General features: G+C 39.9%; 5 protein-coding genes across 5 annotated transcripts; 2 read left to right on the top strand and 3 right to left on the bottom strand.

Moving 5' to 3' along the window:
* Positions 1-1,750: 1,750 nt before the first annotated feature.
* On the top strand, positions 1,751-4,046 carry NUA3_2 (putative component of NuA3 histone acetyltransferase complex; the record flags this gene model as incomplete). The annotated part of the gene is made up of 5 exons (XM_064832087.1): positions 1,751-1,914; positions 1,968-2,087; positions 2,151-2,274; positions 2,340-3,005; positions 3,072-4,046. 5 exons carry the CDS (start codon positions 1,751-1,753, stop codon positions 4,044-4,046), a joined length of 2,049 nt encoding a protein of 682 aa, XP_064679790.1.
* A 653-nt stretch (positions 4,047-4,699) lies between these two features.
* ATC70_012917 (uncharacterized protein) lies at positions 4,700-5,877 on the bottom strand (the record flags this gene model as incomplete). The annotated part of the gene is made up of 6 exons (XM_064832086.1): positions 4,700-4,813; positions 4,876-5,351; positions 5,432-5,517; positions 5,594-5,645; positions 5,726-5,795; positions 5,857-5,877. The coding sequence occupies 6 exons, from the start codon at positions 5,875-5,877 to the stop codon at positions 4,700-4,702; spliced, it is 819 nt and encodes a 272-aa protein (XP_064679789.1).
* Positions 5,878-7,080: 1,203 nt separating this feature from the next.
* On the bottom strand, positions 7,081-9,649 carry ATC70_012916 (uncharacterized protein; the record flags this gene model as incomplete). Its single annotated transcript, XM_064832085.1, has 8 exons — positions 7,081-7,500; positions 7,577-7,870; positions 7,923-8,072; positions 8,128-8,349; positions 8,418-8,628; positions 8,833-9,176; positions 9,235-9,407; positions 9,478-9,649. The coding sequence occupies 8 exons, from the start codon at positions 9,647-9,649 to the stop codon at positions 7,081-7,083; spliced, it is 1,986 nt and encodes a 661-aa protein (XP_064679788.1).
* Positions 9,650-9,834: 185 nt separating this feature from the next.
* Positions 9,835-11,886, bottom strand: ATC70_012915 (Protein-tyrosine-phosphatase; the record flags this gene model as incomplete). Its single annotated transcript, XM_064832084.1, has 10 exons — positions 9,835-10,010; positions 10,104-10,167; positions 10,232-10,392; positions 10,451-10,791; positions 10,850-10,921; positions 10,991-11,095; positions 11,163-11,376; positions 11,438-11,496; positions 11,555-11,707; positions 11,771-11,886. The coding sequence occupies 10 exons, from the start codon at positions 11,884-11,886 to the stop codon at positions 9,835-9,837; spliced, it is 1,461 nt and encodes a 486-aa protein (XP_064679787.1).
* Positions 11,887-12,831: 945 nt separating this feature from the next.
* ATC70_012914 (uncharacterized protein) lies at positions 12,832-13,992 on the top strand (the record flags this gene model as incomplete). Its single annotated transcript, XM_064832083.1, has 4 exons — positions 12,832-12,994; positions 13,046-13,140; positions 13,198-13,424; positions 13,485-13,992. The coding sequence occupies 4 exons, from the start codon at positions 12,832-12,834 to the stop codon at positions 13,990-13,992; spliced, it is 993 nt and encodes a 330-aa protein (XP_064679786.1).
* Positions 13,993-14,828: the final 836 nt, after the last annotated feature.

Below are 14,828 nucleotides of genomic sequence, written 5' to 3'. Positions count from 1 at the left end.
GACATAAAGCTGGCCATGCGTATATACAAGGCTTGTGTAAGATCTATAGCGATTTTTTTGAGATATTGTCATTGCAAAAGACCCCTTTATAGGGAAAAAAAAATCTCAAAAAAAATACTTGGACCAAGCAACTGTCTTTTCAATTCCATAATTCCCATTTAATCAGCATCGCAATCATCATTATTGTCATCAAAAAGGCATTTAGGCTAGTCCGCAGCAGGGCCTGAGCTCATTTAAGCTCAGAGCACTTTTCTGCTCAAGATTGGCCAAATTTTGTCTTTTGTCGACTTCTTTAATCTATTATGTTGGATTCGACTATACGAATTGCGGTTATTATCCGATGCTTTCTAATACATTCTTGGAGTACGTTTCAAGGCGTTTCCAATGGTGCCGAGTAAAATAAATGTTTTGACTGAATTTATCGAGCAATTCAAGAAAATATGAAAAGCGGTTTTTGGCCAAAATGTCAAGATTTTGCATATAAAGGCCTCGCAAAAGTGGTTTCAGAGGTTGCTTTGGATCGAGAGAAACATTTTGATTCATGATATACCATAGTAAAAGTCTTCATTATCAAGGTCAAAAAACGCGATTGTTTGATTTTCAATGAAAACCATGAGGGGTATCTCATGCTTTTTGGTCGATTTTTGGCCATGTTTTTTTGGGGTCCTAAAAAAAGTTGAGCAAAGATATCAGCAAGTAAATGCTAGATGAGAGCAATTATTTGGGGCTATTTTGACAGCTTGAAACGGCTTCTACCACCAGAAACCACTGCTCAAATGCATCCAAATTTTGCCGTGTTTTGCATATTTTTGAGCATCAACAGGCAATGCACAGAGATTAGCGCAACATCTACTAGTAGCAACCCTTTATTGACGTAAATATACACTGCAGGTACGATACCAAGAGCATATTTGGTGTCAAAAATAGGCTGTTCTAGTTTTAAAATAAAGGTTGCACTTTCTTGATTATAGAATGCATTTAGGTATCGTCTACATCTTTATTGCATTCATATATTGCATTCATATATTGCATTCAACATTGCATTTATATATTGCATTTATATATTGCATTCAACATTGCATTTATATATTGCATTTATATATTGCATTCAACATTGCATTCATATATTGCATTCATATATTGCATAATGTCTCATGTAATAAGAATGTGAGCTGCAAATCAGGAACGAATGAATGCAGTTGCGGTTTAACTATTTGTGCTAGTGTCAACCCAAGAAATGCAATGTATGAGTCCTAGCATCAAGGTTAATCAAGGTCAATCAAGGTTAATCAAGGTCAATCAAGGTTAATCAAGGTCAATCAAGGTTAATCAAGGTCAATCAACAGATCAAATTCATGTTCAAGACGTTCTTGCTTTGTATGTATTCCCCCCCTCCCCCCCAAAAGGCAATATATTGAAGAGGTCGGACGCGGTGGCTTGCCGATAATCTAATTTAAAGGAGTGGCGTTTCAAGTATCAAGTATATAGAGTCAATACATGTGTGTGTGCTTGGCGTAATGGCTGATCTGAGCACTGAGCTATTGCACAGTATGGGATGCAGACGTCACTACAAAACGCGAAAAATATATGCATTGATATACAACTAGTCTATTTTGCTTTAAGCTTTTTCACTGTCTTCTTTTACTGTTTCATATCCAAGCTACACACTTGTTTTCTCATTTATCACTCATTAAATTCATAAATACAGAACAAAAAAGAATATAAGCTTACAATGAAACACTTTCTTACTATGGGAAATACTGGCGTGCTTTTGCAATCGATTGACCGTAACCAAAGAACCATCAAATTCTCAGAATACAAAGGTAAAACTGTTGCCATCGATGGTGATGACTTTCTTCTTGAGGGAGCTTCCCGTGCTACGTTGGCGCTTGCGTGGAATCATCCCGTCAATGCGTAAGTATTAATATCTATTCCGTTGATCTTATATTAACAAGATTTTCCTGCAGATATAACGACTATTTGCTGAAATTTATTCAGTTGCTTGAAGAAAATGGTGCAACACCTATTGTGGTCTTTGGCGGTCTCACTCTCCCTTTCAAGCAAAGCATGAATTATGAATATCGCAAGTAAGTTTTGGTAGTGCAATCAAATAACCATATCATTGTCATTGATCATGCATTTTGATGTAGAGCCCGTCATGCTGCAATGAACAGACACTCGAATCTGCAGGAACAAGAAGAGCTTTTTGAAATTGAGTCTAGCATTGTGGAATCATTAGACATCTCAGATGACATGGCCATTGCCACCATTGCAGTAAGTATTCCCTTTTTTTTTTTTTTTTTGATGGTTTATACCTTTTTACTGACTTTACTCTGCAGGAATTGATAGAAAAGAAGATTAAATGCATTGTAGCGCCATGCGAAATTGCTGCTCAACTGACATACTTGGTAAAGACAGGCAAGGTGGATGCTGTCGTCTCTGAGGATCCTGAGCTCTTGGCTTTTGGTTGTCCAAAGTTTATTCACAAGAGTTCTATCTCTGAAGAATATATCGAGTTCTGCATGGATAGAGTATCCAATGACAAGAGAAACAAGTTTCGAACATACGGTGCTGACACTTTTCGACACATCTGTATGTTATCTTTAGCCGGCTGTAATTACCTAGTTGACGTTGAAAGTACTGTCTTCAGAGCATTACTGAGAGTGTATGAAGGCAACAACAACAGCACTGATCAAGTATTACGCGTCTTGCAGAAGCGATTCGAGGAAAAGTTCCTTCTGGACTATCTTAAAAAATTTCACATTGCAGATCTTGGTTTCATGTGTCAATGGGTCTACGATATGGATAAAAAGAACTACGTGCGCTTGAATCCACTTCCATCCGATTGTTCGGAGGAAGATGTCAAGTTGCTGGGCAGAACCCCAACCGTACAAGACTCCATCAAGTTCATTGTCAACGAGATCGCCCCCAAGAGCAAGCCTTTAAAAGAGCGCATTACAGAAAAGCTTCAGGCTTATGTTAAATCAGCAAAAGAGAATATCATGGTAGGTGTTGCGCCAACAAGCTGCTTAAAAAATGCCCAGCAAACTAACGGCGTACATCTTTTGTAGCGTTCACTTTTAGGAAGGCCATTCTTAGCGGCAGCACCCAAATCACAAAAGTCACCCAAATCACAAAAGTCACCCAAATCATCTACATTAGCATCTAGAACGGAACCAAAACGAGTGTTTTCTAAAATGAGTAATGTTACCACAGTGTCAGTGTCAGGGGCCACAGCAACTGGAGATTTCTCTGCATCAACCTCTGCACAAGTCTCACCCCACTTGCCTAGACCTACAGTGGCAACACCTAGAGAGTCAACACAAGGCGAAAGACTTGAAGCCCCAAATAAGAGATTCGGCACGTTACCAGCACCATCTCGACAAGTTTCTAGTGAGCCAATTGCTACATGTCCTTCAGTTTCACTACCTCCTTCAGCTGAACAGCCTTTGATGCCTTTGACTGAAGCAAGCACAACTTCAACAACAACAACCGAACCAGACGCTGTTGTACTAACTCAATCAAACACGGTTGATGCAACTCATGACGATTCCATCTCTCCTCTTCGTATCCCAAAAAATATGGCGTCAAGGTTTAATAACGAGAAATCCAAGAAAAGATCGTTTGATCAGACAGAGCACAGTGCTTCCACGATGCAAGGCAATAGTCCTAAAAGATACATTTTATCACTCAAAGCTCACAACAGCTATCCAAAGAGCAATACAACTATATACAAAACACTGACTACAATGCCATCTCGTCAGAGAACTCAAGCTAGTGATCCGGCACAGCCTATGAATATGATGCCATTGTCTGCGCCTTCTAATACTCTCAACAAGCTCTCAAAAACCAACATGTCTAAAGCAGCAGCAGCAGCAGCAGCAGCTACTATTACGACGGCTGCTAGCACACCTCAACAAGTATCAAATGACCATGTGCTGCCAAGCCTCAAAGGCGAGCAATCGAGAAAAAGAACTTTTGATCAGACCGAGCATAGTTCATCCAAAATTCAAGGCAATAGTCGCAAAAAGCATCATCCTTGTTGAATCTATGTATAAAGTCAAAGTTCTTATGCTTCTTGAAATTAAATAGACGAGTACCCATAGTTTATTATTATTATTTGCAAAATCAAAGGAAAGACATGTCAAGCGTACATTTCATGTCAATAAAATTACCCTGAATCCCCCCCCCCTCCAATTTTCAATGGTAATTTGTGGTCGTGTCTCGACGTTAAGATACTACCGAGATGCTATCAAGATGTTCACTTGATATAATTCAGTATCTAAATCGAGCGCTGATTGATTTACAGAGAAACCAGCAATGATAGTGATTGGCACATGTTTATGCGGTGCAGCAATTGCTGGCACCGACTGTCAAGTGCTCGCATCAAATCGCTTCAGCATTGCCTTTGACCGCCACTTGGAACAGCATTAGCTCCTACTGCAGTATGTTATTTACTACTGTACGAGGCCAAATCAATAAACTCTTTGCCTCCATCTTGATGATTACGTATCCTATCGTTCAATTACTTTAAACTGTCAATCCAATGCATCTTGCAGGAATATATATTATTTTATTGCGTATGATAGCACTATAAGAGGTGAGAGAGAGAGAGAGAGAGAAAGATATGGGGAATCATTATTACGGCAAGGTGATAATTGAGTTTTTTTTTTCGCATGCTTGTGTTGTCAAGGATTCATTAAGCAGTCTTAACATCAGCAGCAGCCTCGGTGGTCTTGGCATCAGTAGCAGCAACGGCAGCAGTAGAAGATGTAGAGGGAGAAGAGGCACCATGAGAGCTCAACTTTTCGCCCTATTGTGCTGTGTGTTAGAAACACTCGCTCTCTACAACCCCATCCCCATCAACCAACTTACCTGAATCTTTTTGGCTTCGTAATGAACAGCGGCGATTTGAGCCAATGTTTGATTAGCAAGGTCTTGTACCTTTTGTCCAGTAGGTGTTTGAAGAGCAGCTTGGGCCTTGGTTTGAGCAGTTTGAGCAGCGGTTTGAACCTTCTCACCAATCTTGTATTTTTGATCAATACCAACAGCCTTATCCCAGATTCGATACTTTTCATCGAATTGCTTTGCGCTGGATTGCAAGCTAGACAAGAATCCAGTCAAACGAGAACTGACATTGTACTTGTTGTCGTATTCAAGACCCTTGGCAACGACGTGATCCTGAAGCATGTAGCCGTTAGCCAAGATCTCGGCAGCAATGCGAGACTTGGGCTTGCCTTCTTGAGTTTCGTTTTGTTCAGGGCTCTCGACAGATCTTTCGTTATCAGCTGAGGGGCTACTAGGAATGTCGAAATAAGGTGATGCGACAATATGGCTTTCATCAATCAAGGCTATATATCAAATGTTACAGAATGAGAACATGAAACTGGTTACACATTTTGTTTATATCCCCAACAAAAATAAACTTTACCATTGCTCAAGAGGGCAGCAGTCTTGGCTGCAGACTCGCGTTCAAAGTGGATCAATGCAACTTGATGCTTTTCGTCCTCCTCATCACTGAATATATATATATATATATATATATATACTGCTATGAGTACAGAATCCTTTGTCAACTCGTGATTGCACTTACACTTTCAATTCAAATTCCTTAATTTTACCACAAAACAAGAAAAATTCCTTGACTAAAAGAGATCCATTTTCCACACATCAGTATGCACTCGTTGCTGACACACACGCGTCTTGTCATTTAAATAGAACTTACCAGTTTGCTCGGTGGATTCAAGAGCAATGTTCTTGACAAGTACGTAATTGGGAGAGGGGGTTTCGGGGATCTATATGCATGTATGAGTTTATGGTATCATAGACACAAGGGAAATGGACGTTGGCACTTACAGAAATGGTCCAGTTGGTCATTTTAAAGTATATGAGAAAAAGAGTAAGAAAAGAGCAGATAAATCTACTCTCTGGATGGGGTTTTATACTCTAACTTTTTTTTTTTTTTTTTGCTAAATTTTCATGTGATTCAAGAATGACGATAAGCTTTTAATTTCAAGGTGATACACAACGCACACAATTGCTCCTTTGTGTCTAGAAATCCTTCATCCATTGTGCAAGACATGTTCCCTAGATGACGGTACCTTGGTTTTCTCTCTTTTGTCGGCATATGAGCATTCAAACAATGCCATTGTATTCTAAAATGTTATTCATTTAAAGCCCACGTGTATTGCATAAATCATGTCTTGCCATGACGTATCGCGCTCTCCAAGAAACACTTGGCGGTGGCGGCAGTGGGCAGCGGCATATATTGCTTGATATAAAAAGTGTGTCAAATCATCATCATCGTAACGGATGCTCGATATGGTTGGTAAGGTCTTGATGTGAGCTTTTATGGAAAGAGAGTGTAGAATTGGCTAATCACATTAGGATGGCTGTTGTTCAATATCCTTCATGTTCAAGTGTGATTTACCGGGATTTTCACTGATTTAGAATATGATCATGCTTTCAGTTCCTGTTTCAATGATTTGATATCAGTCAAAAAGCCTGCATGCTCATGTATAGAGATACTGCCGCAAATGAGCGGTATACAGATATTTTGTAAAGATAGCCATAATAACGATTTGATTCAGCTCTGGAGGACGAAAGCGCAAGGATCGATCAAGGTAACTCATTGTTCTTGTTCGGCAAAACTGTATATCGTGGAAGGAAGACTGTAATACAGTTTGCTGAGGAGGCAAGAGCTGTAGTAGTACAATGAGCTTTTCATTAGTGTACAACAGCCATCAAAACGTAAAAATAGGCCGTGTATCAATATCTTTTGAATATTAGCAATTTATGATCGAGTACGATATTGGAAATACAGCACTCTTTTAAAACTGTGCGCAACGGCATATGATTTTGCTGCGTTGATGTACTCTTGCACATGTCTCGGCTGTATACATGATTCTTTTCGTAATGCATACGTTCAGAATTTAGCTCTACGGAGTACACAAACTATAGACGTCCACCAAATTTCATCTTGTATTAGGAAAAACGAGTATTAAATTTATGTATACACAATAAACAAGAGATAAAAAGAAATTGCGGCGTAAAATGGTAGTTGGGGTTATAAGTGATCGTTTAGTTGAAAGCTCTTCCATTAGACAAAGTAGCATACATGGCCTCAATTTGGGATTGGTACACCTTCTTTGCAGTTTCACGCTTCAATTTGAATGTAGGTGTCAAGAGATCGTTATCAATAGTGAATTCATCGTTGGTCAAGTAAATAGCTCTGATTTGCTCGAAGCCCTTGAGATCGTTTTGTTTACCATATGCGTTCAAGGTCTTTAGTAAATCCTTCTTGACATCCTCATTTTCAAGCGCTTCATCTGCATTGACAGAAGCATGGTTCTTGGCCAACCATGCAGGGAAAGAATCCTTGTCGGGGACAACAACGCCTACCAAAGAAGCTTGCATGGAATCACCATAGACATAGGCTTGGGCTACCAGCTCGTGCTTTTGATAGACACCTTCAATTTTTTCCGGAGCAATGTATTCACCCTATATATAAGAGAGATGTGAATGCTTAGTCACGCTGAATTCAATTACTACCAAACAATGTATGAAAAACCCGTACCTGAGACAATTTGAAAATGTTCTTGAGACGATCAATAATGACTACACGGTTTGCAGAATCAAATAGACCAATATCACCAGTATGTAACCAACCATCTTGATCAATTGTCTCTGCCGTCTTTTCAGGCGATTTGTAATATTCACGCATTAATGAGTTACCACGAATACAAATCTCACCACGAGGATAAGGCTTATCTGTGGCATGGTATTCCATGTCTGGTACATCTACCAATTTGATTTCAGAACATGGGAAGGGTACACCAACTACACCAGAAGTATTGTCATCCGAGATGGTCTGTGAGCATGTTAGTCATCATGATAATCAACTCTCTGCCAATATCTCTTACCAAGCAACCAGCACAGAAGTTCTCGGTTTGTCCGTAGCCCTCAAACACCTTGGCAGAAAAGCAAATACGCATGAAATCCATTACATCGGGGGAAACAGGTGCAGAACCACTAAGGATAAATCGAATACGACCGCCCAATTTTTGACGAATCTAGAGATAATAGCATGAGTCCTTTGAGTCTCTATCTCGATCTATACAAACTTACACCAGCAAAAACAACACGATCCCAAAGCCAGTGATTGACAGATTTGTTGAGGTTGGCCTTCTTTGCATTGAAAGCAGAGTTGAAGAGATAGGCAGAGACGCCACCCTTGGCCTTGACACCAGCCAACACTTTATCGTAAATACGGTTGAAAAGTCGAGGGACAGAGCAAAAAACGGTTGGCTTCAATTCAGCAATATCATCCAATAATTTGAGAGTGTCGCCCTGTACACAAGTAAGATTTGTATGAATTGATTAAATCAAGACTGATGGACTGCCACTGCACACTGTACCTGATAATAACCAAGAGCTGCACCCTTGAACAAATGAATACCTTGAGCAGCACGTTCAAATACATGAGCAAGAGGGAGATAAGAAATGTAGACATCTTCCTTTGTGATCAAGGCAAATGTTCCTTTGTCACCCACAGCAGAAATACCAGAAATGGCTGCTACACTAGCTGCTTGAGTCAAGACAACACCTTTGGGAACACCTGTGGTACCACTATGATAGAGATAAGTTAGACAAAATACACAAGCACAAAGAGCACACACACACACAGTATATTTTTCCTATGATTCCCTGAACTTTCCTTCTCCTTCCCCTTTCCCCCCCCCAAACACACACACACACTCTCTCTCTCTCTCTCTCTCTCTCTCTTTCTCTCCCTATTCCGTACTCCCCCTTTTCTCTCGTGCTTGCTCTTACCTGGTATAACAAATTGTTGCAATATCATCTGCTTTAGCTAATTCAGTTTCTTCGGTAATAGGAGCGCCTAATGCTTCTACCTCTTTGAAGGTATAAACAGCTAAACCTGCAGATTCTGCAGATTGCTTGGCTGAAGCTTCAATTGTATCATCCATGATAATGACCGTCTTGATAGATGGAAGCTGGCCTTTAAGCTTGGTGATATTGGCAAGCTTATCGGCGCTCAAAACGATAAACTCCATGTCAACTTGGTTAACAATGTATTCCATTGCCTCGGCACCCAAAGTATCATAGAGCGCGACAATGATGAAAGCTTGTCTGTAAGCAGTGAGTTCTGTCATGGTCTATCAAGGTGTGTGAGCGCTGGTTTGATTTTCAATGCAATGCAGCATAACTATTTACCCATTCAGGTCTGTTCACAGCATAGACACCAATAGCTTGTTGACGTTTCAAGCCAAGTTGGATTAGACCTTTACCGTAGTTTTCAATACGCTTGTAAATTTCGGGATGACTTTGCCAAACGTATTCTTTGGCAACACCGTTCTCAATACGACGGGTACCCATGAATGGTCTGTCTAATTGTGTAAGATGAAGATTGAGTATGTGTGTGTCTCTCTAAGCAATTGACTCAAGCTCAAGACTTACCACCAGCCAGCTTGTAGCCATGAAGATACATGTCCCACAAAGTATAGACATTTTCAGGATGATCAACAAGTTTATCTGCGAATTTGAAATGACGGTGAGGCACGGTCTCGCCCTCTTTTTGAACAGCACCAGGCACTGGAATAGAATAAGGAGGTTGGAAAGCAGGAGCCATTGTTTTTTATTTTGTTGTATAAACAAGAAAGAAAGGCAAAAAAAAAAAATAGGTACTATAAGCTTATTCTAAAGTGCTTTGTTCTCGTCAGTGACTATCCAAAAGAAGGAGGGAGAAAAAAAGCAAGCAGTAAAAGGTACCATGTCGCACAAAACGAGCATCAGGAAATTTACAACCCCAAAATTTTATGGCCGTTTTATGCGTAACTTGCCATCTTGCGTAAGTTCTGGCACAATACCCATTTGTTTCAACTCTTCTGTCTCTACCACTTGTTCAGGCTTAAGTTCCTCTATCAGCTTTTGATTCTCTGGGTTATTTTCCATGATATTACGCAAAGCAACTGTCGCATACTCTCGAAGATCTAAAATTGGACATGTAAGCAAAAAAAGCCCCTATAAAGGTTAAATCTCATGACATTTTGGCTTCCACCCAAGTTTCTCATCACACTCCTTACATGGATTTGAATCATCGATTTTGAACTGACACAGAACAAGTGGAATTCCACCCAATTGGCGAATCTATACGCAGGATATAGAGAGAGGTTAACAGAGCCATTTGAAACTTTGATTACAGAAAACAAACCTTGTCTTGCATGGACTTGTCTTTATAGCACATTGTTCCCATCATACGAACACATTCTCTTTTGAGAAAATGAAACCCTGCTTGCGGATCAGTATCATCGTTCTGAGATGTCGCTGGTGTAGGTGCTGGGACCTTGAGTGTCTCGAGATGACCCAGCATGTCTGTTTTCGTTCAGCATGAGCGAGCTTCATGGTGTGAGTTTCGACATAAAACACCTACCGGTAACAAGCGTCAGTGCATCGGCATCCACCAAGAGAGGCTTAGTGCCGTGGCAGTGATCTTCGTCCAGCACAAACAGTTCATTTAAAATCTGGAGCAGCAGGACAATGGCCGTGTAAACATTGGAAATCTGATCAGGTTGCAACTGACTTCCATTTTCCTTGACTTGTACAATCACTTGCAATGCCTGTTTTCCAATCAGGTTCAATTGAACAGTGAGAAACTTCAGTTCCTCGTGCCGAATGAAAGCTGGGAAGCTCTGTTCTTTCTGATGCGCATGAATTTTGGAGTCGAGTAACTTCAACAAGATCACTTGATGATCACTGACTGGATTCTTGTCGCTGTGGAATGCAAGTAAACGGGAGGATCTGGCAACGCTTTCAAAGTTGTTAGACTCACCTTGCATCATCGACATGTTGATATAGAGTGTTGAAATGGCCAAATGTAATTAATTCACTAATGACTGTATACCTATGAGCATTGCTTCTTTTGAGTAACTCTGTTGTGTGCGTGTGAGAAAAATTAGAAATTAAACTTTACCCCAATTCAAAATTTTTGTCTTGTTCGTATCCATGTAACCTTTCTATATCTCCTAATATAGCAGCAATGATATCTTGGCCCATCTTTTTGGACACTAGTAGATCACTAGTCATTGGTAATACGTCAGTTATTCACCGGAAGCTTACTAGTCTCGTATGCATCCCCAACTCACCATCTCTGTTGGCTGCCTCGAATACAGTTGATAATCAACACAAGTGTGCTCATAATCAAGGTAGTATCGCTCTTGGATAACATGTAACTCCATACAGATCCCCGTTTTTCATTCGACATCCACACTTTCCATATGAAATCAATGGCTGTTGCATTATTGGTAATCATGTTGCAAATGGCTTGCGTACACACTTGCAGTATTGTAGTGTTATCGCCTGTCAAATGATACTGTTAGATCATGGTTCGAGTAAGATTGATAGTTGTCTCTCTATTTACTGGGGCTAGCAATCTTCTCGGCTAAAAACTCCTCAATCCTGTACAATGCTCCATATTGACTTTCTCAAAGTAATGAGCTATCGATGTTGGTTTCCACCATGACAAGCAAAAACTCACATGGCTAACTTCTGGTTTTCATATTCGCCTGCTACGATGTTTCGAGTCAGTTTGATCAGGTTGATGACACACTGCTCATTGGTATCTTGTGAAAGTGTCAAGAATGCAGCATTGTATAATTTCCAATAGTCATCTGATGCGCCGAGTTGCACTCTACCAAAAAGAGTGATTCAATGGATCCAGTTTTGACACAACTGCTTGATAGTACGTCCTTACCGAAACGTGTTGTCTTGAAGTGTTCTCTTGATTGCTTCTTCCAATGCTGTTTCAAGCTGATCTGATGTTTCTATGCCATTTTTGTAACTCAACAAATGGTCGAGTAGATGCCGCATTGTCTGCTTTGCTGTTGTAATAATGGAAGGGAAGAGAAGCAGAGAGAGTCTTCATTCAAAAAGTCTATTTTGCAAAGGAGGAAAGCCCGTCACAGATGCTCAGTGTCGCGAATTCATGCAAAATCCACCGGAAAGTCTTCTGAATTCAGCTCTCACCAAGCTTGCGTCTCGATGAATACATTGCCATCATCAATGCTGGCCTGCTGAACATGCTATTAGAAATCACGCTCCAAACTTTTATCGTCCAAATTAATTCTATGGTTCTTGATGTTTTAATGTTAATCGTATTTGCATGTTTTCAGATTGAGTTCTGCTCTGCAATATTTCATTTTTTATGCATATCATCATACAGGTTGTATATGTTCTGAAGTAAAACAGCCTCAGTAACAGGGCACCGTAGAAAGTTGGATATCAGAAATGCAATGCGTTATAGATTAGTATTCTTATTAGTCATTGTGGTATTTCTCGAGACCACTAAATACCTCGTCTTTTGCTTGATTCAGTACACTCTATTTATCGCGCATTCTTATACCATTATTTTTGAAAAGGCTCTATAGTTTATCTAATAATATATTTCTGAAAACAGTACCTAAAATACTCAAGGATTGGCTGCTCTTGCAAAGATTATGTTTTGTCAGTGGTGCTCTCATGTTACAGAGCTATATTTGATATAATTCTGCAGAGGCTTAATGAAAAAGTTTATACTATTCATCAAGCTGAAGCCAGCTGTAAAAACGTGCTTGAGTCTATGATAGCAGGTCTCACAGCAGAGCCTCCTGACTCCGGCATTTCAGTGTTTGACACATCTGAGAGAAATAGGTTGCTCTTTGGTAAACAAAATGTAGCTAATAATGACATTCAACAGCCGTCAAGCCAAGCATTAATATAAGGGGACACATTCGTTTTTTTTTTTTTTTTTTTTTTCATCTCCTCATTCCATTTTCGATGTTGGCCATGGGGTGTTCATTTAAAAAGACTCAACAGTGTATAATGACAGTGGTGAATGCATCACCTGTGGTTCTACTATGTCTCATATTCACATGGAGCTACTGGGCATTCAACTTTAGCTTATCAATGGGCCTTTTAAAGGAAGGACATACATTACAAGGTATAGACTCATCATAGAAGAAAGACAACAAGCCTAATCTGAATATTCTAGGGTCGCTGTACATACTATGCTATCATCCCATCTTTATCCTCTGCATGTGGAGTTATTGGGTGGTTTGCAGAACATCGCCTGGGTTTACATTGGATGTAAGCATACGAATGCAATGGATAGGAGGTAATTATTAAGACGCCTTTGTTTTATAGATGCAGAAAAAGAGGAGTGAACAAGAAGAAGATACCGTAGGGCTTTTGGCTTATGATCACAATAACAAAGATATGATTGCCATGCAAGACCAAGAACAACGAAGCCCTGTCCCGATCACCGTGAAACGAGATGGAAATAGACGATACTGTCAGAAATGCAAATTAGAGAAATTTGATAGAACACATCACTGTCGCCAATGTGGAAAATGTGTGCTCAAGATGGATCAGTAAGTTTTTTTGTTGTTGAAAATCTAGGGAAGACCTGTCATTCTCATCATTACATGTAGTCATTGTCCTTGGATCAACAATTGCGTAGGATTTCAAAACTACAAGGCATTTTACTTGTTTCTAGTATATGCATCCGCCTACTGCGTTTTCGTATTTGCAACCACACTACCACCCACCATCATTCAAGTCAACGGCCCAATGAGCATTTTGGGCCTCAATGTAAATTGGGGATTACTGATATTCATCTCTGGTATTTTTGGATTGTTTTTGTTGCCTTTCACTATCTTCCATACGAGACAACTATGCAAGAATAGATCCACCATCGAGTATTACGAAAAGGCAAACTATCGCATGGGAAGAGGATCGAGTCGGGATATCATGAGAAGCAAATACTTTAATCCATGGGACATTGGCACACGAAAGAATATTGATCAAGTGCTCGGTAAGGGATCCTTATGGCAGAAACTGATGCCAGTGGGTAAGCCGTTGGGAGATGGATCATCCTTTCCAATCAACTCTTACGCATACGATACATTGGGCGCAGATGATGTCCAGGAAGAATTTTAGAAGAAACCACAGAGACAAACGCCAAGTCTGTACAAAAGTGCAAATATACCAGGCTATAGTTCAATAAAGCTATTTTTGAGGCAAACATTTCAAAGACTTGTTTCAAAATGAGGTGTGCATTCGTTATTTTTTATGTGGACAATTTGCTTTTGCCTATCAATTGAGCTTTCAGCGGTAATGAAATAGATGTGGACATGCTGTTAGGTGCACTATATTGACATTTACTATTTAACAACAAGGATTGCGTGAGAACTCACTTGTCACTCAATCTCTCAATATTTCATATCGATATTTATTAGTACATATCACGTGTACACATACAACACATGGACAAATAACGACGCAACCACTATCAATTGTTAGAAGGAGGCTGCCTAGCGTTCACTGAATTTAATACAGACGCCTGATGTTATAGCTATCTAGAGTAGTCGCGGTATTTAAGGCCGTCCTATATAAGGCTATGGGGGAAATAAGGCTACAGATCTTCAAAAACTTTTTCTTTACGAGGTATTTAGCCTTATCAGCCTAATGTTATATACAGCTAAGACTCGAAAAATTTTGGCTTATTTTACAGTGACGATAGCTGTAGTTGAATTTATAGCCAATAACATGTCTATGAAGAAGAGCTTTTATTAAAGGTTAAATCTCTCGTCTAAATTGTTTTTAAGGCCTTTTAAACCCCGAAAACAACATCATTAAGCAGTAAAGATCCAAACAAAACCAACAACAATCCAGTCAGGTCTGTCAAGCCAGCCGACACCTACAGTTACCTCCAACTCTCGTCTTACTTTAACCAAACAGACGACAACCGGCAACCGAACCTCTAAACTTCCCGC

This window comes from Mucor velutinosus, assembly GCF_035048745.1.
Source record: "Mucor velutinosus strain NIH1002 chromosome Unknown tig00001571, whole genome shotgun sequence".
Taxonomy (NCBI): Eukaryota; Fungi; Mucoromycota; class Mucoromycetes; order Mucorales; family Mucoraceae; genus Mucor; species Mucor velutinosus.
Note: the sequence above shows the minus strand (reverse complement) of the source record. Positions and strands in the feature narration are given on the sequence as shown.